Here is a 27,166-nt window from a genome sequence, read left to right on the forward strand (position 1 = left end):
CACCGATTCCTTGCGCGGCCCCTTTAAAACTCGTGTTCTCCGCCCCCGGAGCCTTAACCAGCATAAACAAAGTTCAAACAGCTAATATAACCCTCAAAATAGATCTTTACAAAGTGTTCATCATGCAGCATGTCTAATCGTGTAAGTACAGTGTTTATTTGGATGTTTACATTGATTCTGAATGAGTTTGATAGTGCTCCGTGGCTAAAGCTAACATTACACACTGTTGGAGAGATTTATAAAGAATGAAGTTGTGTTTATGAATTATACAGACTGCAAGTGTTTAAAAATGAAAATAGCGACAGCTCTTGTCTCCGTGAATACAGTAAGAAACGATGGTAACTTTAACCACATTTAACAGTAGATTAACAACATGCTAAAAAAACATTTAGAAAGACAATTTACAAAATATCACTAAAAATATCATGTTATCATGGATCACGTCAGTTATTATCGCTGCATCTGCCATTTTTCACTATTGTTCTTGCTTGCTTACCTAGTCTGATGATTCAGCTGTTCACCGATCCAGACGTTAATACTGGCTGCCCTTGTCTAATGCCTTGAACATGAGCTGGCATATGCAAATATTGGGGTCATACATATTAATGATCCCGACTGTTACGTAACAGTCGGTGTTATGTTGAGATTTGCCTGTTCTTCAGAGGTCTTTTAAACAAATGAGATTTACACAAGAAGGAGGAAACAATGGTTTTGAGACTCACTGTATGTAATTTCCATGTACTGAACTCTTGTTATTCAACTATGCCAAGATAAATTCAATTTTTAATTCTAGGGCACCTTTAAAATGGACGATATCGTAATAACTTTTGTGATACAAATAGTCAATAAAAGTACTGTTTGTGGGTGTCTGGTGTGACATTATACAATGCATTAATACAATCTAGTAGGCTACAGGACAGCTGTAGTTATCAGGCAGTGTGATTTCTGTTAATTCACACTTTACTGTTCACACTTCTGAGGGATACATTATCACTGGCCTCAGAAATGCTCCTGGTGATATTTTAAAAATGCTTTTAACAGCTTTGCATAATGTAGACATAAAGTGCATGTTTCCTCTTTCTTCATGAAATACTACGTGGGAGTTCAGTGTTTGTCTTAGTGACACAAGAACCTTTTGCTTTTCTGTTGAAACTTTTTTTTAACTCCCTCTTTCCCTAGATGTAAGAATCCAGGCAAGAGTGAACTTATTTTTGATCTGGTTCTTCACAGCTTAGTTGATGTGGTAATGATGATGGTGAAACTCTTGCAGTCTTATGCTGCTATTTATGTTATTTACATAGAAGAGTTGTGAAAGAAAGATTTGTTTGTGCTTGCCTAGAATTGTTTTATTTTACTGGTAGAGCTTCTCAGCTTGATGAAAAACAGATTCATATAAATAGTACAAATAGCGGCCCTTGTAAGCAAACGCCATTTACACTAGCTCCACCCACCAATGGCTGGTTTGAGCTACTCAAGTTTTAAAAAAAGACATACATAATTCAGTGGTGCAGCGGTAGTGAGTAAGGCTCACAGTGTCAAATTAATCCCTTAAAGTTTTGCACAAAAATAAAGTTTTGCAAAAAAAAAAAAAAAAAAAAGAATTGAGCAAACAAAAATAAAGAATTGCAAAGGAAAAATAAAGTATTGAGCTTTTTTGCCCCCGTCTCTTGACTCCACCCCCACGTCAAAACAGTGCCATAAAGAGAACCGCGCAGAAAAGTGCACGATCGACACGGGTTCGAATCAGCCTTTTGCCTTTTTTTGAATAATATTCTAATAGTGGAAATAAACTGCGAATGAGTGATTAATAATATTAAAAGTGTTTATTGTGTAGGGTTAGGGGAAGGTGTAGGGAGGGATTTTATTTTCCTAATAAGGCGGCATCCTTTTAATAATTTGAGTAAATATAATCATTTACACTCTATAATATTATTGCATCCTGTAAATGTACAAAAATACTGAGGTGCAAATAATACCTGCCAATATAAAGTATAGGCAGCATCTAATTACTGTTACACTTATTGCAAAGAACTGATACTTTACATGCAAATCTATCCCTATTTTCACCCAGTGTAAATAGCATATCGCTAAGAAAATTCTGCTATTGTCAAATAGTTTTCTTTAAATAAAGCTAAAATAAAATGATATATAAATATATGATAGGCTTGAAAATTAGAAGTGAAGTAATTTAGTTTAAGATTAAGTACTAAAATGTATGAAAGCTTGTTTCCACCACTAAATAAAAAATAAAAAAAGGTAATTGTGACTTTTTTTCTCAGAATTGCAAAATTTAAACTCGCAAACTCGCAGTTGCGTGTTATAAAGTCAGAATTGTTAGATTTGAAGTTGCAATTCTGACTTTATAACTCGCAATTGTGAAAAAAAAGGTCAGAATTGTGAGATAAAAAGTCACAATTACCTTTTTTATTTTATTTCATGCTGGAAAACTTCCATAAAAATGACTAAAACAAAAAAACTGAATTAAAAATAAATAAAAAATAAATAGGTATTTTAAAAACTCAGAACAACACTATTAAAACTGAAAATCTAAAAATAAAAGCTAATTCAGAATATTAATAAATATTATAAAAGTATAGTGCATAAAATTTCAGCCATTTTTACGATATTTGAAATTAAAATTAAGATTTTAATAATTGTTTGGTTTGTTTGTTTTACTGGCAGATATAATTTTACATCAAAAGTATATTTTGATATTTATTTTATTTTATTTTTTTCTGCTAATGCCAGGCAGAGTTGTTTTTGTGACATAAAAGCATATTTGCAAATCGCATTTTATTTATTTGTGAATTTGTTTATTTTTTTAATTAATCTCTTTACACTTATTTGTGGTTGGAATTATGATACAATTCTAAACCCCATACGATTTCATGCATCCATCTGTGTCTGCTGCTCGATCGTTTTGGAATTTCTTTAACACATCTCTCTTTCTTTTTCTGTCGCTCATTCCTGGAATGTGTGTTGTCATGTGACCCTGTTATCGATTAACTGTTGCCTCTGTGGTCACAGACATTAGTTTGCTGGACAACAGCATGTCAGATGAACATTTTATGGAGTTATGAGTGAACTTTAGTAATTTAGATTGATTTTGTTTCATAACTGATTCTGATCAGAGTATATGGAGATGACAGTGAAAGAGATGTAATATTGGAGTATACAGGATTTACCCATGTGACCTACATAAAGGCAGCTGCTCGCCCCAAAGTTTACCTGGCCAAACTGCCACTGCCTGCTTTAAAACAAAGCCCCCAACCGCCCTGTGTGCCACTGAGGCCTGACCTTTATATAAGTAGAGTCTAGATGAGCGACGCAGCTGAACAGTCATGTGTTTGCTCAGCTGTGTGTTTGCCTGTATGTATGGAGCAGGTACTACAGGTGGGACACTTCAGGTAGATAATCTCCCTTAATAAGATGAAATGATGTTGATGACCGTACTCTCACTATCATGAAAAATTAAACAAAAATGTCCTTAAAAATAATAAATAATAAGAATGATATTTAGGGCTTCATGATATGCAGAAATAAGTGCTGTACAATTTGGCCAAAGTTTTGTGACTATATATATATAAAAAAAAAAAATAAATAAATAAAAAAAAAAAATATATATATATATATACACAATTAGGGCTTAAATGAAGTGCTTTTTTTTTTTAGAAATAAATTGTGAAAAATTGTGTAAAATGCGATTTAAAACAAATCCAGATTTTCTGTGCTTGTTTGTTGGGCTGAATAATTTAGCCAAAATGTTGTCATCATATCAATATGTCTTTAGAATAATAATAATAATAATTTGGAGAAAAAATCAAATTGATTTTTTTTTTTGAACATGTGATTTAAATAATTTCCAGATTTGCTGTGGCTGCACAATTTGTGATTCTATTTATTAAATTATATAATAGGCCTAATATAATATTATTATTATTATTATTATTATTATTATTGCTAATACAAAATAAAAATTTAAATAATTACCAAAAAGACATATTACTATTGTAATATTTTACTGTAAAAGTAAGTAATGTAAGTATTTAAAATAATAATAATAATTTTATATTAGATTGCAACTGTAAAATTTCAGTACAAATTAATGTATTGATATTAAAACAATAATACTATCGTTACGTATTAAAGGCACAATATGTACGAATTTTGCAGTAAAATATGCAAAAACCACTAGGCCAGTGTTATATATTTTGTTCTGTTGAGTATTTACAATATCCCAAATGTTTCCAACTATTTGTAAATCGTGTGAAAATCGCCCGGAAGTCACCTGTCAATTGCGTCATACCCGCGTAACCATGGAAAAACCATGGAAACACCAAAGATGCTTTAATATATTTCATGTTTTAATAGACAATGGAACAACTGTTTGTTTACATATATAGACAGAAAACTAATTATTGTTATACAGATCAACACGTTTAGATCTAATTTTCTTGATTTTTCCGAAAGTACCATGCTTTACCATGCCTCAGAGAAAAACACTATTTTGTCAAGTAGCTACCATAGCATAATCAGATGCAGCTTTATTTTTAGTAACAGTAATACAGCATTTTCTCCATCATACAATCCGTTTTAAAATGAATTGCATGCCATTTATCAACACAAGCCATCCAGCATTTATTAATATGATATTGTAAAATCGATCTATCTTACTGCAGTGTGTAACAGTGTCTAACAGCAGCCGCCGAGCGAACATTATAACATCACTTTCAACACTCTCAAATGTATCTAATATGATAAACAGTGTGGTGTTACCTCATACACTTGACAGGAAATAGCGGCGCCGGTGACTGCGGCATAATAAAAGTTCCGCTGCTCTCGAGGCGTGTGTCGCTCTTGTCTCTCATTAACAATCGCTCCAGCAGCCTCATTCAGCTCCAACATCACTCAGCCCTGTGCTTCTTCATACTACAGTAACGTTAATAATCTCATCCATGAACATGATTTCTGCTCGAGTCCTGTCCCGATTCTTTTCCACCAGCTGTGAGGTGAAGAGGACATCTCCCAAGAATCCGCGCTCAAACTCTGCATCATCAAGCTACGCCTTTGTTTTGAATAGGCGACCTTTAGCGGCGAAAAAACTTCATATTGTAGCTTTAACTTATTGTAGTAAACACAATCACTTACACAACAAAACACTTTGTCGCCAGCACAAACATTGTTTTATATAAACCCATATTTGTTCCTCAGACATCATAAAAAAATATACTATTTATCTTTTCATTACCCTCAGCACACTTTTGATCTGCCCTTGATTTGTTTCCCATCCCCTGTGGAAGAGCTTCACGGAGTTCCTCTTTAGATGACCCGAGTCTGTCTTGTTTGTTTGTTTCTCCTTCAGTATTGTTTAGTTTCCCTATAAATAGAGTTTGTGTGAGTTATCGGTTCAGAAAAGACAAAGACCCTTGGCCAGAGAATAAACAAAAGGGTTTTTTGTGTCTAATTTTAGAAGGTGGCTCTTTCAAAACAATTCAGATTTTCCCTTTTCTTTCGTTGTTTCCTTTACACAAATCTGAAATAGATTTAGCTTATTTAAACCTCAGTGTGGGGTTTATTGAGCATCTGGATAACTAAAAAATTATTTATGAATTCCACATTGACAACCCAGTTTAAGATGAGCCACAGATCAGAGCATGATTAGACTTGCCATGTTTCCATTTAGGCTCATGAAGATGGCATGTGTGCTGGCAGGAGGAGTGCCCAATCAATAATGAACCTCTGGATGCCATTACATTTCCCATTGACTACCACCTTTAGTAACATGCCATATATCACTCATATGATCGCTATCATCATTCTTTATAATACTGGAAGATGCATTATGGCCATATTGCAGTATGACAAAGCCAAGATTCATCAGGCTCGAATTGTGAATGAATGGTTGCATGAAGAATCATTTTTACACATGAATTGGCACCTCTGAGTCCAGACCTTAAATTCATTGAAAGTCTTTAGGATGTGTGGTCAAGATTAAAGTGACAGTGAATAGTGACCACGGCTGTCAAGCTTGCTTTTCAGTGAATTACAGCTTAGATTTGGCTTGTTTGTAACACAAAGATATTGTATGGCTCTAGAAGACTTGGAATATAAATGCATGTGCATATAGTCCTTTTTGGAATCAATCCTGAAACCATCACTTTCATTGTTTGGAAAAAAATCTTCATGATGTCTCCTTTTGTGTTCCACGGTTGAAGAAAATCAAATGGGTTTGGAACAACATGAGGGTGAGTAAATAATGACAGATTCATTTTTGGATGAACTATTCCTTTAATTTGAAGGGTGTGTTCACACTTGGCAGGTTTGGTTTGACTAAAACGAACCCTGGTGCGATTGTTCTGTTATTGAAGTTCATTTGAATAAGTGTGAACGCTGCCATCCGAACCCTGGTGCGCACCAAACAAGCGGAGACCCTTGTAAAGATGGGTCTCGGTCTGCTTCCAAACTAACTCTGGTGTGGTTCAAATAAAATATAAATGTAACACTGACCAAAGACATGTATACGAACCAAAAACAGGATATGATGTATATGATGTATATTACTGTTTCAATGGAAAACAATATTTTACTGTGTAAATTAATATTATTATTATTTTTACAGTTATTTTGGTCAAAATGCCCTTATACGTACCGACTTGGTACTGAAGTTGGTATTTTTGACAACTCTACCCAGAATGCATCGTTTTTATGGTATATTACTGTTACAATGGAAAACAGTATTTTACTGTGTAAATTAATATTATTATTATTTTTACAGTTATTTTAGTCAAAATGCCCTTATACGTACCGACTTGGTACTGAAGTTGGTATTTTTGACAACTCTACCCAGAATGCATCTTTTTTATGGTATATTACTGTTTCAATGGAAAACAGTATTTTACTGTGTAAATTAATATTATTATTATTATTTTTAGTTATTTTGGTCAAAATGCCCTCATACGTACCGACTTGGTACTGAAGTAGGTATTTTTGACAACTCTACCCAGAATGCATCGTTTTTATTGTATATTACTGTTTCAATTGAAAACAGTATTTTACTGTGTAAATTAATATTATTATTATTTTTACAGTTATTTTAGTCAAAATGCCCTTATACGTACCGACTTGGTACTGAAGTTGGTATTTTTGACAACTCTACCCAGAATGCATCGTTTTTATGGTATATTACTGTTTCGATGGAAAACAGTATTTTACTGTGTAAATTAATATTATTATTATTATTTTTAGTTATTTTGGTCAAAATGCCCTCATACCTACACATACATATAACAAGCGCATTTAGCCCAGAACACAGCATTGTTTTGGATGTTCGTTAAGTTCCGTCTCAAATTACGTTTTTGTTTGTTTGTTTGTTTTTGTATCTTTATGTTCGGTCTTAAAAATGACAGTGTAAATGCTAAGTGAATCAGGACTAAATATATTATTTTCTTGTTTTGGTGGGGACCAAAAGAACCAAACTACAAGTTATTTCGTTAATGGTTAAAAATGGAACAAATCTCAGTGCCTGTAAAGTACATAAAAGGCTCCACTAATCTAAGACCAGCAGTGACATATGTGCTAAATGTGGTAGTTGTGAGCCAGCTGGGTCATGCAGACCTCCTTCAACTGAACTGGGCTTTGTTCCAAATCTCATTTAGTCATGTTACAGCCATGAGAGTGCCATAAATTCAAATGAGACGAGGGTGAGATGCACTAAAGTGATTGCCTCTCCCTCTCCACATCCCTGTTTTGCTCTCATCTTTCTTTCTTTGCGCTCTCACTCACTCACTCACTCACTCACTCACTCACTCACTCACTCACTCACTCATAAAACAAACCAATCAGTTAGATGGAGCAAAACTGGGATGTATAGTCTACAGAAATTATTTAATGACAAGGAGCAGGTCTTTGGTTGTATATGTGTGTCGTCAGGTGAATGTTACGTCATGTCTGTGCGTATTGACGGTACATTGTGCCCTGCTGTGAATTGGTTTGGCCAGAGAAGCTCCGCCCTCAAAAGCTTCTCAAACCTCAAAGCTGCCACACCAAAAACCACAAACAAGGATCTACTACGGATGTGTTCAAACAACAACAAAAGCCCATCACTAATCTACCGAGTAAACTGACATTATTTAGAGGAAAGAAAGATTAACCTAGCTGAGGTATTTCCAGAAAACTGATTTTAGCCAATCCATAGCAATGACTGATTAAACTGAAAGTGAAACGTGTTATGCCTATACAGTAAACAACTCTATCACAGTAAATATAATTTCTCTTCTGTCATTTACTCATCCTCATTCCACTCATTCCAAACTCGGATGACCTTATTTCTGCCTAATTTGAGGAATATCCTAGCTGCTTTTTTTCCATATTTAAAAGGTGCTCTAACCAAAAAAACAACCTAAAAGTATCATAAAAATACAATTAGATTACAACTGATGAACTATATTTCATTTTTCTGAAGATTTTCTCACAAGAAACTTTGACAACAACATGCTGTTTTTTATTGTTTTTTTTTTTGTTGTTTTTTTTAATGTGATTTGGAATCAGTAATGGACTACAATTTGTAAGCAGTCAACCCTGCACTGCACAGGATCCAGCTGCCCTATGTCTGTGTCTTTTTGCGCTTTTGTGGAATTGATCAAGTTGATAAATTGTTTTTACTCCCATAATCTTTGGTCGTTCAGCTGCGTGTAGACAGTAATGTCTGCAGTATCATTTATCAGTCTGAAGGGAATAAGCACAGAGGACATGGAAAGATGAGTTTGTTTTTTGGCGCATGTGTTTGCTCTTATCTGATGGTTCAAAAATAGAATTTTATCAGAACAGGTTATTAGTGGTGGAAATTATTACACAGCTCTCTGAAATACTGCGATCTCTTCTGATAATCTGATTAGTCAGTGTTATTATAGTGTGTGTCTTCAATAATGTTTTTGCTCTTTATTTGGAGGATTTTATATGCATGTATGTGACCCTGGACCACAAAACCAGTCATAAGTCACACGGGTACATTTGTACCAATAGCCAACAATATATTCTATGGGTCAAAATTATATTTTTAGTTTATGCCAAAAATCATTAGGATATTAAGTAAAGATCATGTTCCATGAAGATATTTTACATATTTGCTACTGTAAATATATCAAAAATGTATTTTTGTGAGTGGATATGCATTGCTAAGGATTTCATTTGGACAACTTTAAAGGCGATTTTGTCAATATTTAGATTTTTTTGCACCCTCAGATTCCAGATTTTCAAATAGTGGTATCTCGGCCAAATATTGTCATATCCATACATCAATGGAAAGCTTATTTATTCCATGGTCACATATGTGATTAATTCTAATTAACTTAATTAGTTAACGTCATATCATTTATATATTTATAACGTCATATATTTATATTTTGATAGTCCTATATTTGTCTTTGCACACAATAATAGCCTATAGTTTTAACTCCAAACAGTATTTTATTTTAATTTATTTATTTAATAAACAGCCATGTAATAAGTGAGATAATTAGTCAGACCAATGCAGTCATGGTCATTAAACTCTACACATCATCCTTGTGACGTTGATTAAAGAGAAATGAAAATTTTGTTTGTTTCGTATGGCATATGAAACGTTAATACTAACTGTTCAGAATTTTTTTATGGTTTCGTTAAACCATTTCGACCATCGTCAAATCAGTATCTGTTTCATCTCTTATTCATATGTGATAAATATGATAAATGTTCTGTTATATTTGTTTTTATTGATTGACCGCCCTAATAATGTCCACTTAACTATAACAGTTTATCTGATAACCAATCTCCTATACCACTAATTTTCATGTCCATGCCACACTCTTCTCACATACGAAAATAATTTCAAATCAATATATAATTTCCATTGTTTCCATTTATTTGGTAAGTAGCCATGATAATTGGGACTATATCAGATTTATGCAATCATACAAAACCATGCACAATGCACATTATCCCTAGTGTTGTTGATGAAAATGACCATTGTGAACTTCATCATTGTTACAGTCGTGCTGCATGTGGTTACAACAGAAGAGTCAATTTACATTCAAAACAGGGAAATTCCCAACGCATGAAGCACCTGTATGTTTATACATGAGTGGAAACCCTAGTGTATATATTTGCTGAGGCAGTGTGCATGTGTATCATGTAAAATTTCAAAGAGAAAATTAGCAATCATGTGTAAATATTAATTAAAACTTAGGGGGAAAAAAAATCTCTAAAATCACACGAGCAGAAACAACTTCAGTTCTCAGATATTTACAACTAAACTGCATCTAAATTTGGAGCCACTGTTAATTTCCTGTCAGCACATCCTCACTTCTGAGTGATCTGATAGCGGTCATATTCAGAGGGTACAGCAGAAAATGAGTGACAGGCAGTGATGTTATAATGCTCATACTATCCTAACAAACTACTATTTCTGTAGTATACAGTGTGTTTACTGTACAAATTCTCTTTTGGACAACCAACAAGAATTCCTATTCTCGTAACTTTTTAAATGGTTTGACCATTGCACATTGCAGACTGTTTCACACACTATTTTTAAAAAAGCAGGTAGTAAGCAGTGTGTTAGTGCTCTATTCTGTGAGCGACAGGCCGAATGGAGTGAGAGGAGTGATGTGAGGGGTAGGTCAACAGCAGGCTTGAGAAAACACAGGATGTGTAGTGGGATCCATTTTCCGCTTCCTGTCGGACAGTGAGGCTGGATGCAGGACCGGGAAGAGCGGGGGTGTAGTGGTTAGTGGAAACAGTGTCCTTGGTTCCCTGGTTTGGTGGCGGAGGTGGCTTTGTGTGTGTGTGTGTTGATGGAAGAAAGAAAGCCTGTGGGATCCTGCATGTCAGAAAGAGAGAGAGAGAGACACAGTGAGTGAGCGACATGGGGCGGAAGTAAATTTCTGGCATTGGGCCACAGAACCTCTTTCCATCATCCGGCTGTTTCTTTCTGTACTTTGTTCTGTCAATGCCAGAATAACTCTCTATGGTGCACAACATCTATCTATCTATCTATCTATCTATCTATCTATCTATCTATCTATCTATCTATCTATCTATCTATCTATCTATCTATCTATCTATCTATCTATCTATCTATCTATCTATCTATCTATCTATCTATCTATCTATCATCTATCTATCATCTATCTATTATCTGTCTATCTGTCTGTCTGTCTGTCTGTCTGTCTGTCTTTCTAAAAGATAATGTAGCATGTATAATAGTTACCATGCCTAGTAATAGTTTACAAAAATAACATATTTAATATACAGGTTTACATTATTATCATATATAAAACATTTATTGAACCTACATTTCAATAATTGTCTTGTGTTTCACTGAAAAAACCTCAGCAAAAACTATTTATTTTAGTTTCATGAGAGTAAATGAGTTTGTTTTTTTTTTAGGTGAACTATTCTTTTAAATGTTTATTTATGACAATATTGTGGCATAAAAATCAGACATGTTTTTCTTATTTGGTTTTATCCTTATTTTATTATAGTAAACTGATCATTTTAATAATACAGAAATACTGAACTGCAAAAAATGAAGTATATACATAATGTTTTATTCTACACATTGTGGGTCTCCCCCTCTTGATGGTGGCCATTTTGAAATCACATGACTTCTGGAGAAAGATTTACAAATATAATAAAGATTATATATATATAAATTAATTAATTTTTTTTTTTTTTTTCCCCCTCCAATTAATCTTTAGACCTACAATGTTTTTCTGTTGCATGTGTTTACAGCAGGAGAGTTCATTTATATTCAAATCAGGGGAATTCCTACGAATGAAGCACCTGTGTGTTTATACATGAGCGGGAATCCTTGTATTTGTTCTTGCTGAGGAAGTGTGGTGTGCATGTGTCACGTAATATTTCATGGATCATCAAACAGACTCACAGGAGTGTGCATGCCATTATTACAGTTGTCATGATGGAGGTTATGCACTGCGTGTGTGTGGTTCAGGTAGCCCCTGCAAAATCCAAAATGGATTTTTTTTGGTCCACATGAGAAAAAACATCTTATAAATCATACTAAATTACTTATTTATTATTTTTTATTTATGTTTTATTTCTTTTTTTTAAATGTAAAATTGCAGAAAGTTTTCTGTGATGGGTAGGTTTAGAGGTCGGGATAGAATAGACGCTTTTTTTTACAGTGCAAACTATTATGAAAAATCAGCATACAACATGAAAACTCAACGTGTGTTTGTGTTTGTCTCCCCCTCAAAGCTCGATCTGAGCAGGAAACTGTGTGGGAGTAGCACCTGTCTCAAATAAGCCACTGTCACACACACACAACTGGAACGCACACCCACACAAACACACTTACAGCCCAATCTTGGGTTTGATCAGCAAAAACTAAGCACAAACTGAAGAATTATTTAACTGTTTTTTTTTTAAAGGAGAATTTCACATTGAGAAGCTTCATTTTTTTGTAGTGTAGTTCATTATTTCTGTATTATTATTGAAATTAACAGTATAATGAGACAATAAATTACAAAGTACTATAATGAAAACGCAGCATCACAAAATAAGAAAAACAAAAAACCTGCAAGCCTTTTGTCACTAAAAGCGAACTATGAAATACAAAGCCTATATCTTACATTTGATTTTTAATTAAACAGTTATTCACAGAAATCACCCCCCCAAATAAAAAGTTTACTCACTCTTATGAAATTAAAATTATACTTTATGCTATTTTTTTCAGTGAAACATTGTTTTAAAATCATACATTTTTTGAATTGTTGTATATATATTATTTATAATGTAATAATGTAAAATTGTATATTAAATAATGACTTTTTTGTAAACTATTATTAGATTTTATTACAATTAGTATCATATTATTATATTTGTTATAATTTATTATAATGGTATACACTAAAGTTTGGGCTCAGTAAGAAATTATGAAACAAATTTACACAGTAAAATATTGAAACGTTTTCTATTGAAACAGTAATGTAACGTGACAATGCATTCTGGGTAATATTATTTGTCGTTTTCGAGACATATTACCCAGAATGCATTGTTTTTACGGTAAATTACTTTCGTATATTACAGTGCATTCCGGATCATATTATTTGTCGTTTTCGAGACATATTACCCAGAATGCATTGTTTTTACGGTAAATTACTTCTGTATATTACAGTGCATTCTGTATCACATTATTTGTCGTTTTTGAGACAAATATTACCCAGAATGCATTGTTTTTATTGTATATTACTGTTTCAATGGAAAACGTTATTTTAATGTGTAATTTATTTTTTTACAGCTGTTTCTTAGAATGAAGGATGCATTAATTTGATCAAATGGCATTTATAATGTTACAAAAAATGGTTCAAGCTTTCCACAAAAATATTAAGCAGCACAACTATTTTCAATATTGATAATTTCTTGAGCAAAAATCAGCATATTAGAATTATTTCTGAAGGACTGGAGTAATCACTGCTGAAAGTTCATTATCACAGGAACAAATTACATTTTGACATATATTCAAATAGAAAACAGTTTAAATTGTAATAATATTTCACAATATTTCTGGTTTTAGTGTTTTTATTACTGTTCATCTATCTGAATTTGAATTGTTGGTTTACCATAAACGTTATTAAATCATTGTTCTTATTGTATCTACAGGCCTGGAAGAAGCGCTGGTTTATCCTGCGCAGCGGGCGCATGAGTGGAGACCCAGATGTTCTCGAGTATTACAAGAGTGACCATGCTAAAAAGCCCATTCGTATCATCGACCTGCACTGCTGCGAGCAAGTGGACGCAGGCCTCACCTTCAAACGCAAAGAGTTCCAGGACAGCTTTGTGTTCGACATCAAGACGGCCGAGAGAACCTTCTACCTGGTGGCAGAAACGGAGGAGGAAATGAACCGCTGGGTTCGCTCTATCTGCCAGCTGTGTGGATTCAACCAGTCAGAGGACAATCATCATGGTAGGAGAATCACATCAATGTTTGTCTTCACAATCAACACTTTGGGGTTGATTCTGATGAATATAGCTCATGTCTATATGTTCACCTATAGGCAGTTACAGTAGATTCCATGTATTCATGCCATTATCTATGAGGTTTTACAGTAGCACTGCTCTCATCTGATAGTTTTTCTCTGAGCTGATGATATGACAGATAGAATACAATCTCAAGTAACCTGATACCATTTCTTATTGCTTTCCTATTTTCCTCACCACCTCTTTTCTCTGTCATTTGAGAAAGTCGGGCCGGACCAGCCCTGCCAAATGGATGCAGTGTCTGAAAGGTTTATTGATTTTTTTTTTTTCATCCTTTTGTTTTGTTTAAGAAAAGGGAGTGAACGCTGCCCATCATTGCAGGCCAGGAGCTAGTGTTTATTCTAGAGACCGTCGTTTTTGACATAAAGAGGACTGTGTTTGTGATCTGGCTCAGTGTATTACAGTACACTTCCTCATGTACAATACAAAACAGGATAGATAGATAGATAGATAGATAGATAGATAGATAGATAGATAGATAGATAGATAGATAGATAGATAGATAGATAGATAGATAGATGGATGGATGGATGGATAGATGGATAGATGGATAGATAGATAGATAGATGGATAGATAGATAGATAGATAGATAGATAGATAGATAGATAGATAGATAGATAGATAGATAGATAGATAGATAGATAGATAGTTAGTTAGTTTTCACACCTGTACATTTTTTGCTTTGTTTCGAAACAAGGATTAAAGTTGTTACAATGTTGGGATTTCTTCTTGGTTCAGTATGCTTTCACAAGGCAACATTTTTAAACTGACCAAAATTAATAAATGTCACCACAAGCAAACTGCTCCAGAATTTGTTTGCAATCAAGCAGAGACCACCTCGTTCAGTTGATCTCGGACGGATTATTTTGGTGCGGATCCGAGCATGATTGCCGCGTTCATATATGCCTAAACGAACCAAACTAAGGGGAAAAAATGCACCTGGTTCTAAAATAAATGCTCCAAACGAGCCAGGTGTGAAAACTCCTTAAGAGTGTGAAAACTTGGGCCATTCTGCACACTGTGGACCTTTTGATATAGAGGAAAAGCAAACCAAGAGGTTGAAAATGTTGGTGTTTGTGATGTTATTCTTGAACAATGGGAATGATCATAAAGTAATTAATGTTCATTGTTAAATGGGTGTGGGAACTTTAATATACACAATGATGACTCAAATGATCTATCATCTTTATTATCTAGGGCAGTTTCTTGATATACCAGTCTGTTCTCTCTGTGTTTTTTTCTTTTAAACACAATCTCCTTGAACTAATTTCAGACAGATTTGTATTATTCATGTATGATGGTTGATACATGGTCTTTAGGGGGTATACATTAACTGCAGCAAGTGTCCTAGATGTCATTGTATTATTTGCTCCATGTTTTCTTGTTAAAAAGATCAGTTTCCACCCACCGAGGTGTGTACATTTTCACTCGATGAGCAATAGAGGTCGATGGTATTTGTAATGAGAAAGTCATGCGTGGTTTTTGGCAGTCACTGTCCAAAGCATGAGAACCTTATCTGACCTTTTTCAACAGGCCAGCCAGCAGCTCTTGACTTCTGGGTCACACGAAAACAAAAACACCCTCAGCTCCCACACTTACCTTCTATTAAAAAAAAAAAAATAAATTATATATATATATATATATATATATATATATATATATATATATATATATATATATATATATAGATATATATATATATATATATATATATATATATATATATATATATATATATATATATATATATATATATATATATATATAAAATACTTTTAAATTCTAAATTAATATTATTTTATTTATTATTTTATTGTATTATTATTATTTTAATAAAACCTAAAAATATAGAGAGAATAAAGAGAAAATAATTACATTTCAAGATAAAAAAAACATTAAAATAACAAGAAAAAAATACTAATATAAAGATAATATAAAATCATGTTTAAATGACAAAATGTTTCTGGATCTTTTTTTTTTATTTGTCCAATGTTTTAGACCTTTATCATATAACACCCATTAAAGGGTTAGTTCACCCCAAAATTCTGTCATTTATTACTCACCCTCATGCCGTTCCACACCTGTAAGACCTTCGTTTATATCCGGAACACAAATTAAGATATTTTTGATGAAATCCAATGGCTCCGTGAGGTCTGCATAGGGAGCAATGGCATTTCCTCTCTCAAGATACATAAATGTACTAAAAACATATTTAAATCAGTTCATGTGAGTACAGTGGTTCAATATTAATATTATAAAGCGATTATAAAATATTTTTGGTGCGCCAAAAAAAACAAAATAACGACTTATAAAGTGATGGCCGATTTCAAAACACTGCTTCAGGAAGCTTCGGAGCATAATGAATCAGCGTGTCGAATCAGCGGTTCAGAGCGCCAAAGTTACGTGATTTTAGCAGTTTGGCTGTTTGACAAGCAATCCGAACCATGATTCGACACACTGATTCATTATGCTCCGAAGCTTCCTGAAGCAGTGTTTTGAAATCGGCCATCATTATATAAGTTGCTTATTTGGCGCACCAAAAATATTCTCGTTGCTTTATAATATTAATATTTAACCACTGTACTCACATGAACCGATTTAAATATGTTTTAGTACATTAATGAATCTTAAGAGAGGAAATGTCATTGCTCCCAATGGAGGCCTCACGGAGCCATTTAATTTCATCAAAAATATCTTAATTTGTGTTCCGAATATAAACGAAGGTCTTACGGGTGTGGAACGACATGAGGGTGAGTAATTAATGACAGAATTTTCATTTTTGGGTGAACTAACCTTTTAAGTTTTACAAATACACACATTTTTCCTCATAGATCTATAGGAAAAAACCCCAGCCGCACCATGACCTTCTGTGTTCTTACCGACACACACACACACACACACACACTGTGTCCAGTGATGTGCTCACATCCACTCACCTCCTAGCTAATGGTAAAGGCTGATTTGAAACAGAACCATTTTTTATGAGATACAGCCACGGTCACTTAGAGAATAAAACACACACCGCAACTGCAATGTAGATCAGAGCGGCTCTCCTCCCCTCCCCAGATAAATGCTGCGCTCGACCTATCTTTTCCCCAAGCTAGTATCAAGTTGTCAGCTGTGCTGTGAGCATGAAAAATGGGAGAGCCCAGTTTGCCTGAGAGGAAGTTAGCATTGATAGTCGGTCCACAGCGCATTGTGTCTGTTTGCCGGATCTTTGGGACGTGACTTGCTCGTGTGGATGAAACAAAAGTGTGTCAAGTGCAGAGAAACTGTCTGTTTCTGTATGTGTGTGGTTGGTTGTTGTGTATTTAGCATGGCTTATTTAATGTCACATTACTGAAATGTAAGCCATGACAAGATAAAATGGAAATCAAATGAAAATGTGGCTTTCAGTAGTACAGTTATCGAGGTCAACGTATCTAGATCTTTCTTTAAAATGTGTGAAAAAGCATTGATAATATGCCTATATGCGCAGCATTAACCCAACAAATAATGAACAGCCAATGAACAGCCAATCATTGTGCGATAGAGGCATTGCCTCTTCTCATGTGACTTTTCCCCATTCGTTCTCCATTACCCCCCCCCAAACCAAACCCATGGCACACCTTAAGACTTTTTAATGCCATGTTTCATAGTATTTGTGGTTTCTTTTGTACTATGGATTATTTTTGAGTAGGCACTGCCTCTCTTGCCTTCACTGAGAAGTTTTGTACATCCCTAGAATAGTGTAGCTAGACATCTTTAGAGAAACATTATACAGCACAAGGGTCATTGATGAATAAGGTTTTTAAGTGTATAAAAACATAATGGAGATATAATTCATTTTGAAGTTTTATCAAATGTTAACAATGAGATTATGTGTTTTTTATTAATTAACACTGCTTTTGTCATTTTTTACAAGATAGACACAATTTGTCACCAAAAAAGTCATTTGGTTTAACCAAAATTTCGGTTTTACCGAATAACGATATTTTCAAACATTGCTAACAGGCTGATATATAGGACAATCAAACATTGTATATTTAGTACAAGTTTTTAAAATATTAGAAAATTTTCCATGTTTTATAGCGGTTGTACCAAATGACCTGATGTTTCGGGACATGCGTATGAGCAAGTGAAAAACGTGAATTTTTCAAATAGTTAAAAGAGAGTTAGTTACTTTGCTTCATGACCATATGGTCTTTTGCAGGTGTCTGAATGATGTCACATCCTGTCACATGATATTGACTCTATGACTTCATCCAAAATGGTCCCTTTATATTGATTACTCCGAAACGAACCAACGACTTCTACACATAATGTTAATAACATTTTGCACTATGTTGATATACGATGTTATAAAATCATGCCAGAATAAAAAAAAATATACATTTATTACATTTTAAGATATTTAATCACTAATGAAATGGCTGTTTTTGCCTTTGGACGGTTAAACCAAATGACCTTTTTACACTTCAAAATCTTTAAAATACCTTTATATGTAGAAAAATTTAATTAAAACCTTTTGGATTCAATAAAAGAGATCTAGTTGCACTACCTTACATACTTTGGATGTCATAAATTAGTTTTTTTTTTTTTTATTATCATTAAGGCCTTTGGACAAAAAAATGGCCCGTCATGCAAAGAATGTACACATGGAATCTGTTCACAGTTCATATCATAAATCCATCTACAAGTACATATTCACACTGTATTTTTTTTTTCTTCAATGTCCTCACCCCTCTGTGTCCGTGCAAGTTTCCACAGAGTTTCAGGTCCAGCAGATTGATTGGTGTCAGTAAAGTGTCCGGCCACTGGAGAATGGACATCTGTTCTCCTCATGTCACTCCCACTGCTCACTGATACTGATTTGTAGTTGTATGTTGGTCTTTCGCTTATATAGAGTGCTGCAGGGATGATGTATTTAAGCCAAAACCCATAAATGATAGCATTTTAGCACTTCTGGTTCCATCGTCTTTAAATCAGTGGGGTTTTTTGAATGGTTTTTTGGTTAAATTCTTGAAATAAGATCTGTGGTAAACACAAGCTTAAGATATTGTCACGTTTTATTCTATGACATAAAATACATCAGTAATACCGCCTTGTGATTGCTTTTACTTGTCTTGAAAAAGGTGGTTGAAAGTGGTTAAATGGGACTATAGGGGTCGTGTTCAGTTGTGAAGATTCTCATGATGAACAAAACATGTACGAATCAAACGTTTGTTGATCACAGAGCTTATTTCCTGCAATAATCCAAAAGCCAAGGAAAAATTGTATTAGCATTTTGTCGAGGGAACCAGGGTGATGCTGACTAGGGTTAGCCTACAAAAATACACCATCTCTGCAGGGCTCTACTCTAAGCGTCCCAGCTGATCTCCGAGGTTGTGGCCTCTGTAGTAGCTGAACAGCGGGAGATCTTTCAACTTGTTCTTACCAATCTCATCCGCACTGAGAATACGGCAATGTTTGTTGAGCCATGAATGGTGTAGGTGGTGCAGCAGACATTGGTGGATTTTTTAAGTCTTTTTAAGGATGACTTCATTGACTTGATCTTTAACTCCACCATTGAAGAAAAAATGTTTGTATTTTTAAACAACTTCCATTTTGTTTTGTCATGGCTCCAGTTTTTGGTGAATGGTGTTCAAGCATTAGTCCACCCAAAAATGAAAATTCTCTCATCATTTGCTCACCCTCATGCCATCCCAGTTGTATTGTACATCTTAAAATGTTCTTTATTGGCATTTGTGGTTACATGAAGAACCTTTAACATCCATGCTACCTTACCATTCCACAAAAAGGTTCTTTAGTTCTTTAGTCTTTAGTTCACTGTAAGGTTCTTTGTGGAACCCTAAATGGTTCTACAGTAGCAACCCCCAAACCCCCCCCCCATCCATCTGTGAATCCATATTGTGTTATAATGTGGATGAGTCAATTGCTGCATCTGAAATCAAATACTTCCCTACTATATAGTATGTGAAAAACAGTACGCCAACAGAGTATTATGGCCAAATACATAGTATTCAAAAAACAGTAGGGCGGATGACCTACTACTTCAGCTAAAATTCTGAAATGCACATACGTTGGACACTTTACTATCCAGTGAGGCCACGGGATGGGATTTATGAATGGAAGTGAAGTGACGCAACTGACGCTGGTGGGTCATGTGACAGTAACAGCATGTAGTTCCGCCCCATCGCAAAGTCACGTCTTTTGTTGATGTGCATCAAGGAATTTATTCGGTAAATGTGTTTCCATCTTAGTTTATGCACATGGTTTCTTATCAGATAAAAAGTTTACTCACCCCCCAAAAAAAGTTTTCCCAAAATGCACATTTTGGGATAGTGCATAAAAAAAGCAGCCGGATGGAAACGCCAAAATGCGCATAAAAATAGTTGGATGGAAAATAGCTATTCATTCTATCATATTCATACTATGTATAGGAGCATACTTTTTTAACAGTCGCAAAGTAAATTCATAGTCAAATGTAGTACCTATTTCGGAAGCAGCGAATGTCTTCTTAAGCGAAACAAAAGATGTGTCTAAGAAAAATAGTAAAATTGTATACTTTAACTATAAACCATCACTTCCAGGTCGGGTTTAGGCATAAACATCAGCACTGTTAAGCTTGTGTGAGAATCCACAGCGTTTCTGCATCACTTGCGTAAGCTTCACAATACACTTCATGATGTGCTTCACAACGCACTTACATTTACATCAAATATTAAATAATTTTCCTCATTAATGTACACACAGCACCCCATATTGACAGAAAAAACACAGAATTGTTGACATTTTTGCAGATTTATTAAAAAAGAAAAACCTAAGTATTGAAGTAAAGAAAAGTAAAGAAAAAGTCCCAAGTATTCAGACCCTTTGCTCAGTATTTAGTAGAAGCACCCTTTTGATCTAATACAGCCATGAGTCTTTTTGGGAAAGATGCAACAAGTTTTTCACACCTGGATGTGGGGATCCTCTGCCATTCCTCCTTGCAGATCCTCTCCAGTTCTGTCAGGTTGGATGGTAAACGTTGGTGGACAGTCATTTTTAGGTCTCTACAGAGATGCTCAATTGGGTTTAAGTCAGGGCTCTGGCTGGGCCATTCAAGAACAGTCACGGAGTTGTTGTGAAGCCACTCCTTTGTTATTTTAGCTGTGTGCTTAGGGTCATTGTCTTGTTGGAAGGTAAACCTTCGGCCCAGTGTGAGGTCCTGAGCACTCTGTAGAAGGTTTTCATCCACGATATCCCTGTACTTGGCCGCATTCATCTTTCCCTCGATTGCAACCAGTCGTCCGGTCCCTGCAGCTGAAAAACACCCCGACAGTATGATGCGGCCACCACCATGCTTCACTGTTGGGACTGTATTGGACAGGTGATGAGCAGTGCCTGGTTTTCTCCACACATACTGCTTAGAATTAAGGCCAAAAAGTTCTATCTTGGTCTCATCAGACCAGAGAATCTTGTTTCTCACCATCTTGGAGTCCTTCAGACGGGCTTTCATGTGTCTTGCACTGAGGAGAGGCTTCCGTCGGGGCACTCTGCCATAAAGCCCCGACTGGTGGAGGGCTGCAGTGATGGTTGACTTTCTACAACTTTCTCCCATCTCCCGACTGCATCTCTGGAGCTCAGCCACAGTGATCTTTGGGTTCTTCTTTACCTCTCTCACCAAGGCTCTTCTCCCCTGATAGCTCAGTTTGGCCAGACGGCCAGCTCTAGGAAGGGTTCTGGTTGTCCCAAATGACTTTCATTTAAGGATTATGGAGGCTGCTGTGCTCTTAGGAACCTTAAGTGCAGCAGAAATTTTTTTTGTAACCTTGGCCAGATCTGTGCCTTGCCACAATTCTGTCTCTGAGCTCTTCAGGCAGTTCCTTTGACCTCATGATTCTCATTTGCTCTGACATGCACTGTGAGCTGTAAGGTCTTATATAGACAGGTGTGTGGCTTTCCTAATCAAGTCCGAATCAGTATAATCAAACACAGCTGGACTCAAATGAAGGTGTAGAACCATCTCAAGGATGATCAGAAGAAATGGACAGCACCTGAGTTAAATATATGAGTGTCACAGCAAAGGGTCTGAATACTTAGGACCATGTGATATTTCAGTTTTTCTTTTTCAATAAATCTGCAAAAATGTCAACAATTCTGTGTTTTTCTGTCAATATGGGGTGCTGTGTGTACATTAATGAGGGAAAAAAATTTACTTAAATCATTTTAGCAAATGGCTGCAATATAACAAAGAGTGAAAAATTTAAGGGGGTCTGAATACTTTCCGTACCCACTGTATAAAATTAAGTTGTTTGTCCCATTAAATATCCTGTTTCACCTATAAACGCATCAGATTATGCAAGAACAGTTGGTTGTGAACGCCGATTGACTTGCTACATGGTTGTAAACCTTACATATAAATAATGGCATGTTTCATGATTGTGCCTTTAGGCATATTGCATAACTTTCTTTTACTTTTCATTTCATACACGTGTCCAACTATGTTAAAAGGCCACGTTTGTGGTTTAAAGTGTTATGTCTCTCCCTGTTGCGTTTTATCAAGATATACTCACAACTTGAACAAAAACAAAACTATCTGATAGTCTGGGGCGAAAATAAAATGTCTGCCTGACATGGCAAGGTAATTAAACATACAAAAACAAAAACATTTTTTCCCCTTTATTCATAGCTGGCATTAAATTAGGGGGGGGGGGGGGGGGTTGAGGGGGAGAGATAGAAAAACAGTAACATTTCAATCCCTGTCTATTGGGAAGCTTTGGGGATTCCCTGGATGAGTAGGGAAGTAAGTTATTTTGTCTGCAGATTTTCAAGCAGACACTGATGAAGTTGAAGTTCAGGACTGCAGTGCTGTGCCCACTGCATAGTCAAAACAATGATTCAGCGCATAAGTCTGACGTGACTCTTATCTGTCTGCCCGAGTGTCTGCCTCCAGGTTTCATTTTCTCAGTAAGTGTTTACTGAAGAGCTTCTGAGTAATATAGAGTAAGCCATACCCTCCCTGTGCTGACGCAAAGAATAGTATGTCTCTTTGTTCATGTGTGTCTAAACAAGCTTGCTTGTGTGTAGGGTTGGGCAGTATGACAGTTGAGGGTAAGATGGGCCACTTTTTTACTTAAAGGGATAGTTTACCCAAAAATGACAACTCTGTATTTTACAGTAAAAACAACTACATTGAGAGATATACTGTTACCATCACGCCGTAAAATTGTTCATAACATGATAAAACACATTTAAGATATAAGATATCTGCTTGTGAGCATATTTGATGCCGCATTCGTGTCTTTAAATACATTTTATGTGTGTGATTATGTATGTTGGAGACTATAGGTCCTTTCAGCAGTACATGAGTGTGTATTGAGTGTGTGTGTGTTCAGAAGGCTGTGAGCTCCGGTGGGGGATGGTGCGGCATCAGCAGGCTGTTATCGATGCTCTGATCTGTCTGTCAGGGTTTGGTTGGGGTGCATGGGGATGGGGATGGGATGGCAAGCTGCTCATGGGACAAACACCAAGGTTAGACAAGGGCAACCCAGCCCAGTGCAGTATGAGTACAGCCCCTCCCAAATACACACATAAAATGCCCTTCAATCTTATCGATTTTTGTTGAAATAACGAGACGCCATGCTGCTTTGGGGTCAGATTGCTGATGCCACTCAGCGCTCTGCCGGGGACTGCTGCTCAGCATCCCAGAATCCCCATGCTCATCGCCATAGCAGCATACTTGAAGTCTGTTACCCGATCCGAGCTTGATGGGACCCGGTAAACCTTTGGATTGCTGGTCAAGTTTGGGTCAGGGTCAGGTTTTTAATGCTTCAGGTTGTAATTAATAAAATAAAATAATTAACAAATATATCATTTTCATTTAATAATTATAATAGTAATATAAACAGTAATAATATAATAAAATTATAAAAACTATTAATTATAAAAAGGCTTATCACACATTTTTTCTTCCATATTTTCATTTTAACAGTAAACCATCACTTTCTTTGCCAAAAATTAATTGTTTGATTACATTTTTTCATGATTCATTGGATTATCAATGTTTTTGATAATTTTGTATTAAATAATAAATCCAGAAAAATTTAAGCATAATTTCTGTAAAAAATAAAACATTTCATAGGGGCGAATTTTAAATTATTAAATTACATTATTAAAGTGTTAAAGTTTTAATTCAATGATTAGACATGCTTTTTGATTATTAAAATTTAATTAAACTATAAAAAATGGAATCCAGAAAAATTAAACATGGAAAAACATGAAATTTGGGATTTTATAGGGCCCTAAAATGTTATTTTCATGAACTTTTAATAAATTGTTGTTAAACTAAAGTTTCATGATTTTACTTAGACATGCTTTTTTTTAACTAAAATTTTATTTAAAGGGTTAGTTTACCCACAAATGAAAATAATGTCATTAATTACTCACTCTCATGTCGTTCCACACCCGTAAGACCTTCATTCATCTTCAGAACACAAATTAAGATATTGTTGATGAAATCCGATGGTTCAGTGAGGCCTCTATTGGCAGCAATGCCATTGAAACTCTCAAGATCCATAAAGGTACTAAAAACATATTTAAAACAGTACATGTGAGTACAGTGGTTCAATCTTATGAGGGTGAGTAATAAATGACATTATTTTCATTTTTGGGTGAACTAACCCTTCAATTTAATCCTTAAATCCAGAATCTGTTAAATCAGGAAAAATTAAAATAGAAAAAAAAAAATATATTTTGAGAAAAAAGAAAACACAATTTTGGGGGAAAATATGTTTTTTATCGGGCTCTACTTTGGGGTCCTACATTGTAAAAAATAATTGTTGGTTTAACTTAAAAGAGTAAGTTGCCTTAAAATTTTGAGTTCATTGAATTAAAAATTTGAGTTAATACAATGAAGGCAATTGGTTTAATCAACAAAAATATTATGTTGTCTGAACCAAATTAATAATCTAACTTATTTATAGCTGATTCTGCATATTAAGATAAGATAGGAGAAAGTATTCACATCGAAAAAGTTCACACTTCATGTTCAATAGCTTTTCATGCTTGCAGACCTCTAGCATATACAGTTGACCATGTTATAATATAAACTGCAAGTCACAATTTTAGCATAAAAGTCAAAGTTGAAAAATCACCAGGTTTTAAATGAATCCAGGTCATTGGCTGCATCCAAATATACCCAATTCCCTACTATTTTGTAGGCGAAATCAGTATTTGAAAAGAGTCGTATGTCTGAAGTCACAGTATTTATAAAACAGTAAGCGAAAAGTATACACGGATGACATATGAGCCTATGAGGTTCACATCCACTGGACACTATCCCAAGAGGCCCCAGGAGAGAGTTGTGAATGGCAGTGAAGCAACACAACTGACAATGTTGGTCACACGACAATGACAACATGACTGATGCAGTACATCCGGATTACATTCATACTACACAAAAAATACTTTTAGCGGCCGTGAAGTATGTACTTACTCAAAAGAAGTATCTACTCAGACAGTATGCAATTTCAGACAAAGCAATTGTGACATTTTTAGAATGTGATCACTTCAGCCATCTCTGTAAAGTGGTAGAGTCTTTGTTAAGTCCACCTTCTCAGGGATATTACCTTTGGCCGTTAATGCCCGATGAGATCATCCGTTCAAAAAATAGCTCAGTTATCACATTTATGTCACTGACGAATGAAAAGACGGATGTAATTTTGCTGTGCGTGGTGTGCTCGTAGATCTTTATGTAAATCTGTCTTGCCTACTGGGAGTGGATGAAAAGTGAGTCAAAATGAAAATGGAAAGAGTAGAGAGCCTCTATCAATCATGGTGGCATTTACTTCACCAGGCTCTAAAGAATTCTAGCTATTCCCTTCTCTGCCAATGAGACACCTGGCCTCTTACAGAGGGCTGAATGGATGAGAAACAGCAAAATCCTACACCAAATTGTATGTTCATCAATAGAATGCCATAGAAGTTAAAAGTAGTGGTAGTGAACATGATTGCGACACATAAGCTGTGGTTCTCAAGTGGGAGATTTGGGTTTGATCTCATTCCCCCACATTCTCCCCAATAATGTCAAATTTCAGTTTAACTTTCTTTATCCAATAAAAAATTAATAAAAATTAAAAATAATGAAATAACTTATTAAAGGGTTTGTTCACCCAAAAATGAAAATTCTGTCATTATTTACTCACCCTCATTGTGTTCCAAATCTGTTCGACTTTCATTCATCTTCAGAACACAAATGAAGATATTTTAATGAAATCTGAGAGATTTCTGTCCCTCCATTGACGGTCTACGCAACTACCACTTTGGTGCTTCAAAAAGTTTGAAGGTTGAGCTTCGCTTTATGTTTGCTGATCAATGTTTATTTGTGAATAAAAGCCTAAATTCAGTCTTCATCATATACTGTAAAGCAATCATGTCTCTTCAGAAAATTTGGACTAAACCGCTCAATTCATATGGATTAGTTTTACGATCTTTTTATGAACTTTTTGAAGCATCAAAGTGTCAGTTGCATATGTCATTTGAGGGACAGAATGCTCTCAGATTTCATTAAAATATCTTCATTTGTGTTCTGAAGATGAACAAAAGTCTTATGGGGCTTCATTCGTGTCTGGTGTTAACGCACCATTAGGGATTTGGAACGACATAAGGGTAATTGATGACAGAATTTTAGTTTTTCTATTCCTTTAATTCAAATTTATTTAAAATGAATTTAAAAATGCTCACAATTGGGTCTGTCAAACGATTAATCACGATTAATCGCATACAAAATAAAAGTTTGAGTTTGCCTATATGTGGGTGTACTGTGTGTAATTATTATGTATATATAAATACAAACACATCCATGTATATATTTGAGAAATATTTACAAGTATATGCATTTATTTATATTTTTATATAATTTATATTATATATGAATAATTTGTTTGTACATAACATTTCTCTTAAATAAATACATTAATTTGTGTGTATTTATATATACATATTATTTACACACATTACTCACACATATATTATGCAAACTCAAACTTTTATTTTGTATGCGATTAATCTCGATTAATCGTTTGACAGCCCTACTCACAATAGTAGCAGAAGTGGGCATCTTCAAATTACACCAAATTAAATTACTGTAAATTTAATTTAATTTAATTT

The 27,166-nt window shown here is 34.8% G+C and overlaps 1 protein-coding gene across 3 annotated transcripts in view; it reads left to right on the plus strand.

The window, feature by feature from the left end:
- Positions 1-27,166, plus strand: part of gab2 (GRB2-associated binding protein 2) — a 78,458-nt gene that overhangs the window by 22,374 nt on the left and 28,918 nt on the right. For 2 of the 3 annotated variants that reach the window (XM_067366068.1, XM_067366069.1), the window contains exon 2: positions 13,657-13,960. In XM_067366068.1, coding sequence (XP_067222169.1) covers positions 13,657-13,960 — 304 coding nt within the window. Of the gene's footprint in view, positions 1-10,790; positions 10,885-13,656; positions 13,961-27,166 lie in introns of those variants that run through there. The other variant, XM_067366070.1, reaches the window with a different exon arrangement.

This window comes from Chanodichthys erythropterus, chromosome 17, assembly GCF_024489055.1.
Source record: "Chanodichthys erythropterus isolate Z2021 chromosome 17, ASM2448905v1, whole genome shotgun sequence".
NCBI lineage: Eukaryota > Metazoa > Chordata > Actinopteri > Cypriniformes > Xenocyprididae > Chanodichthys > Chanodichthys erythropterus.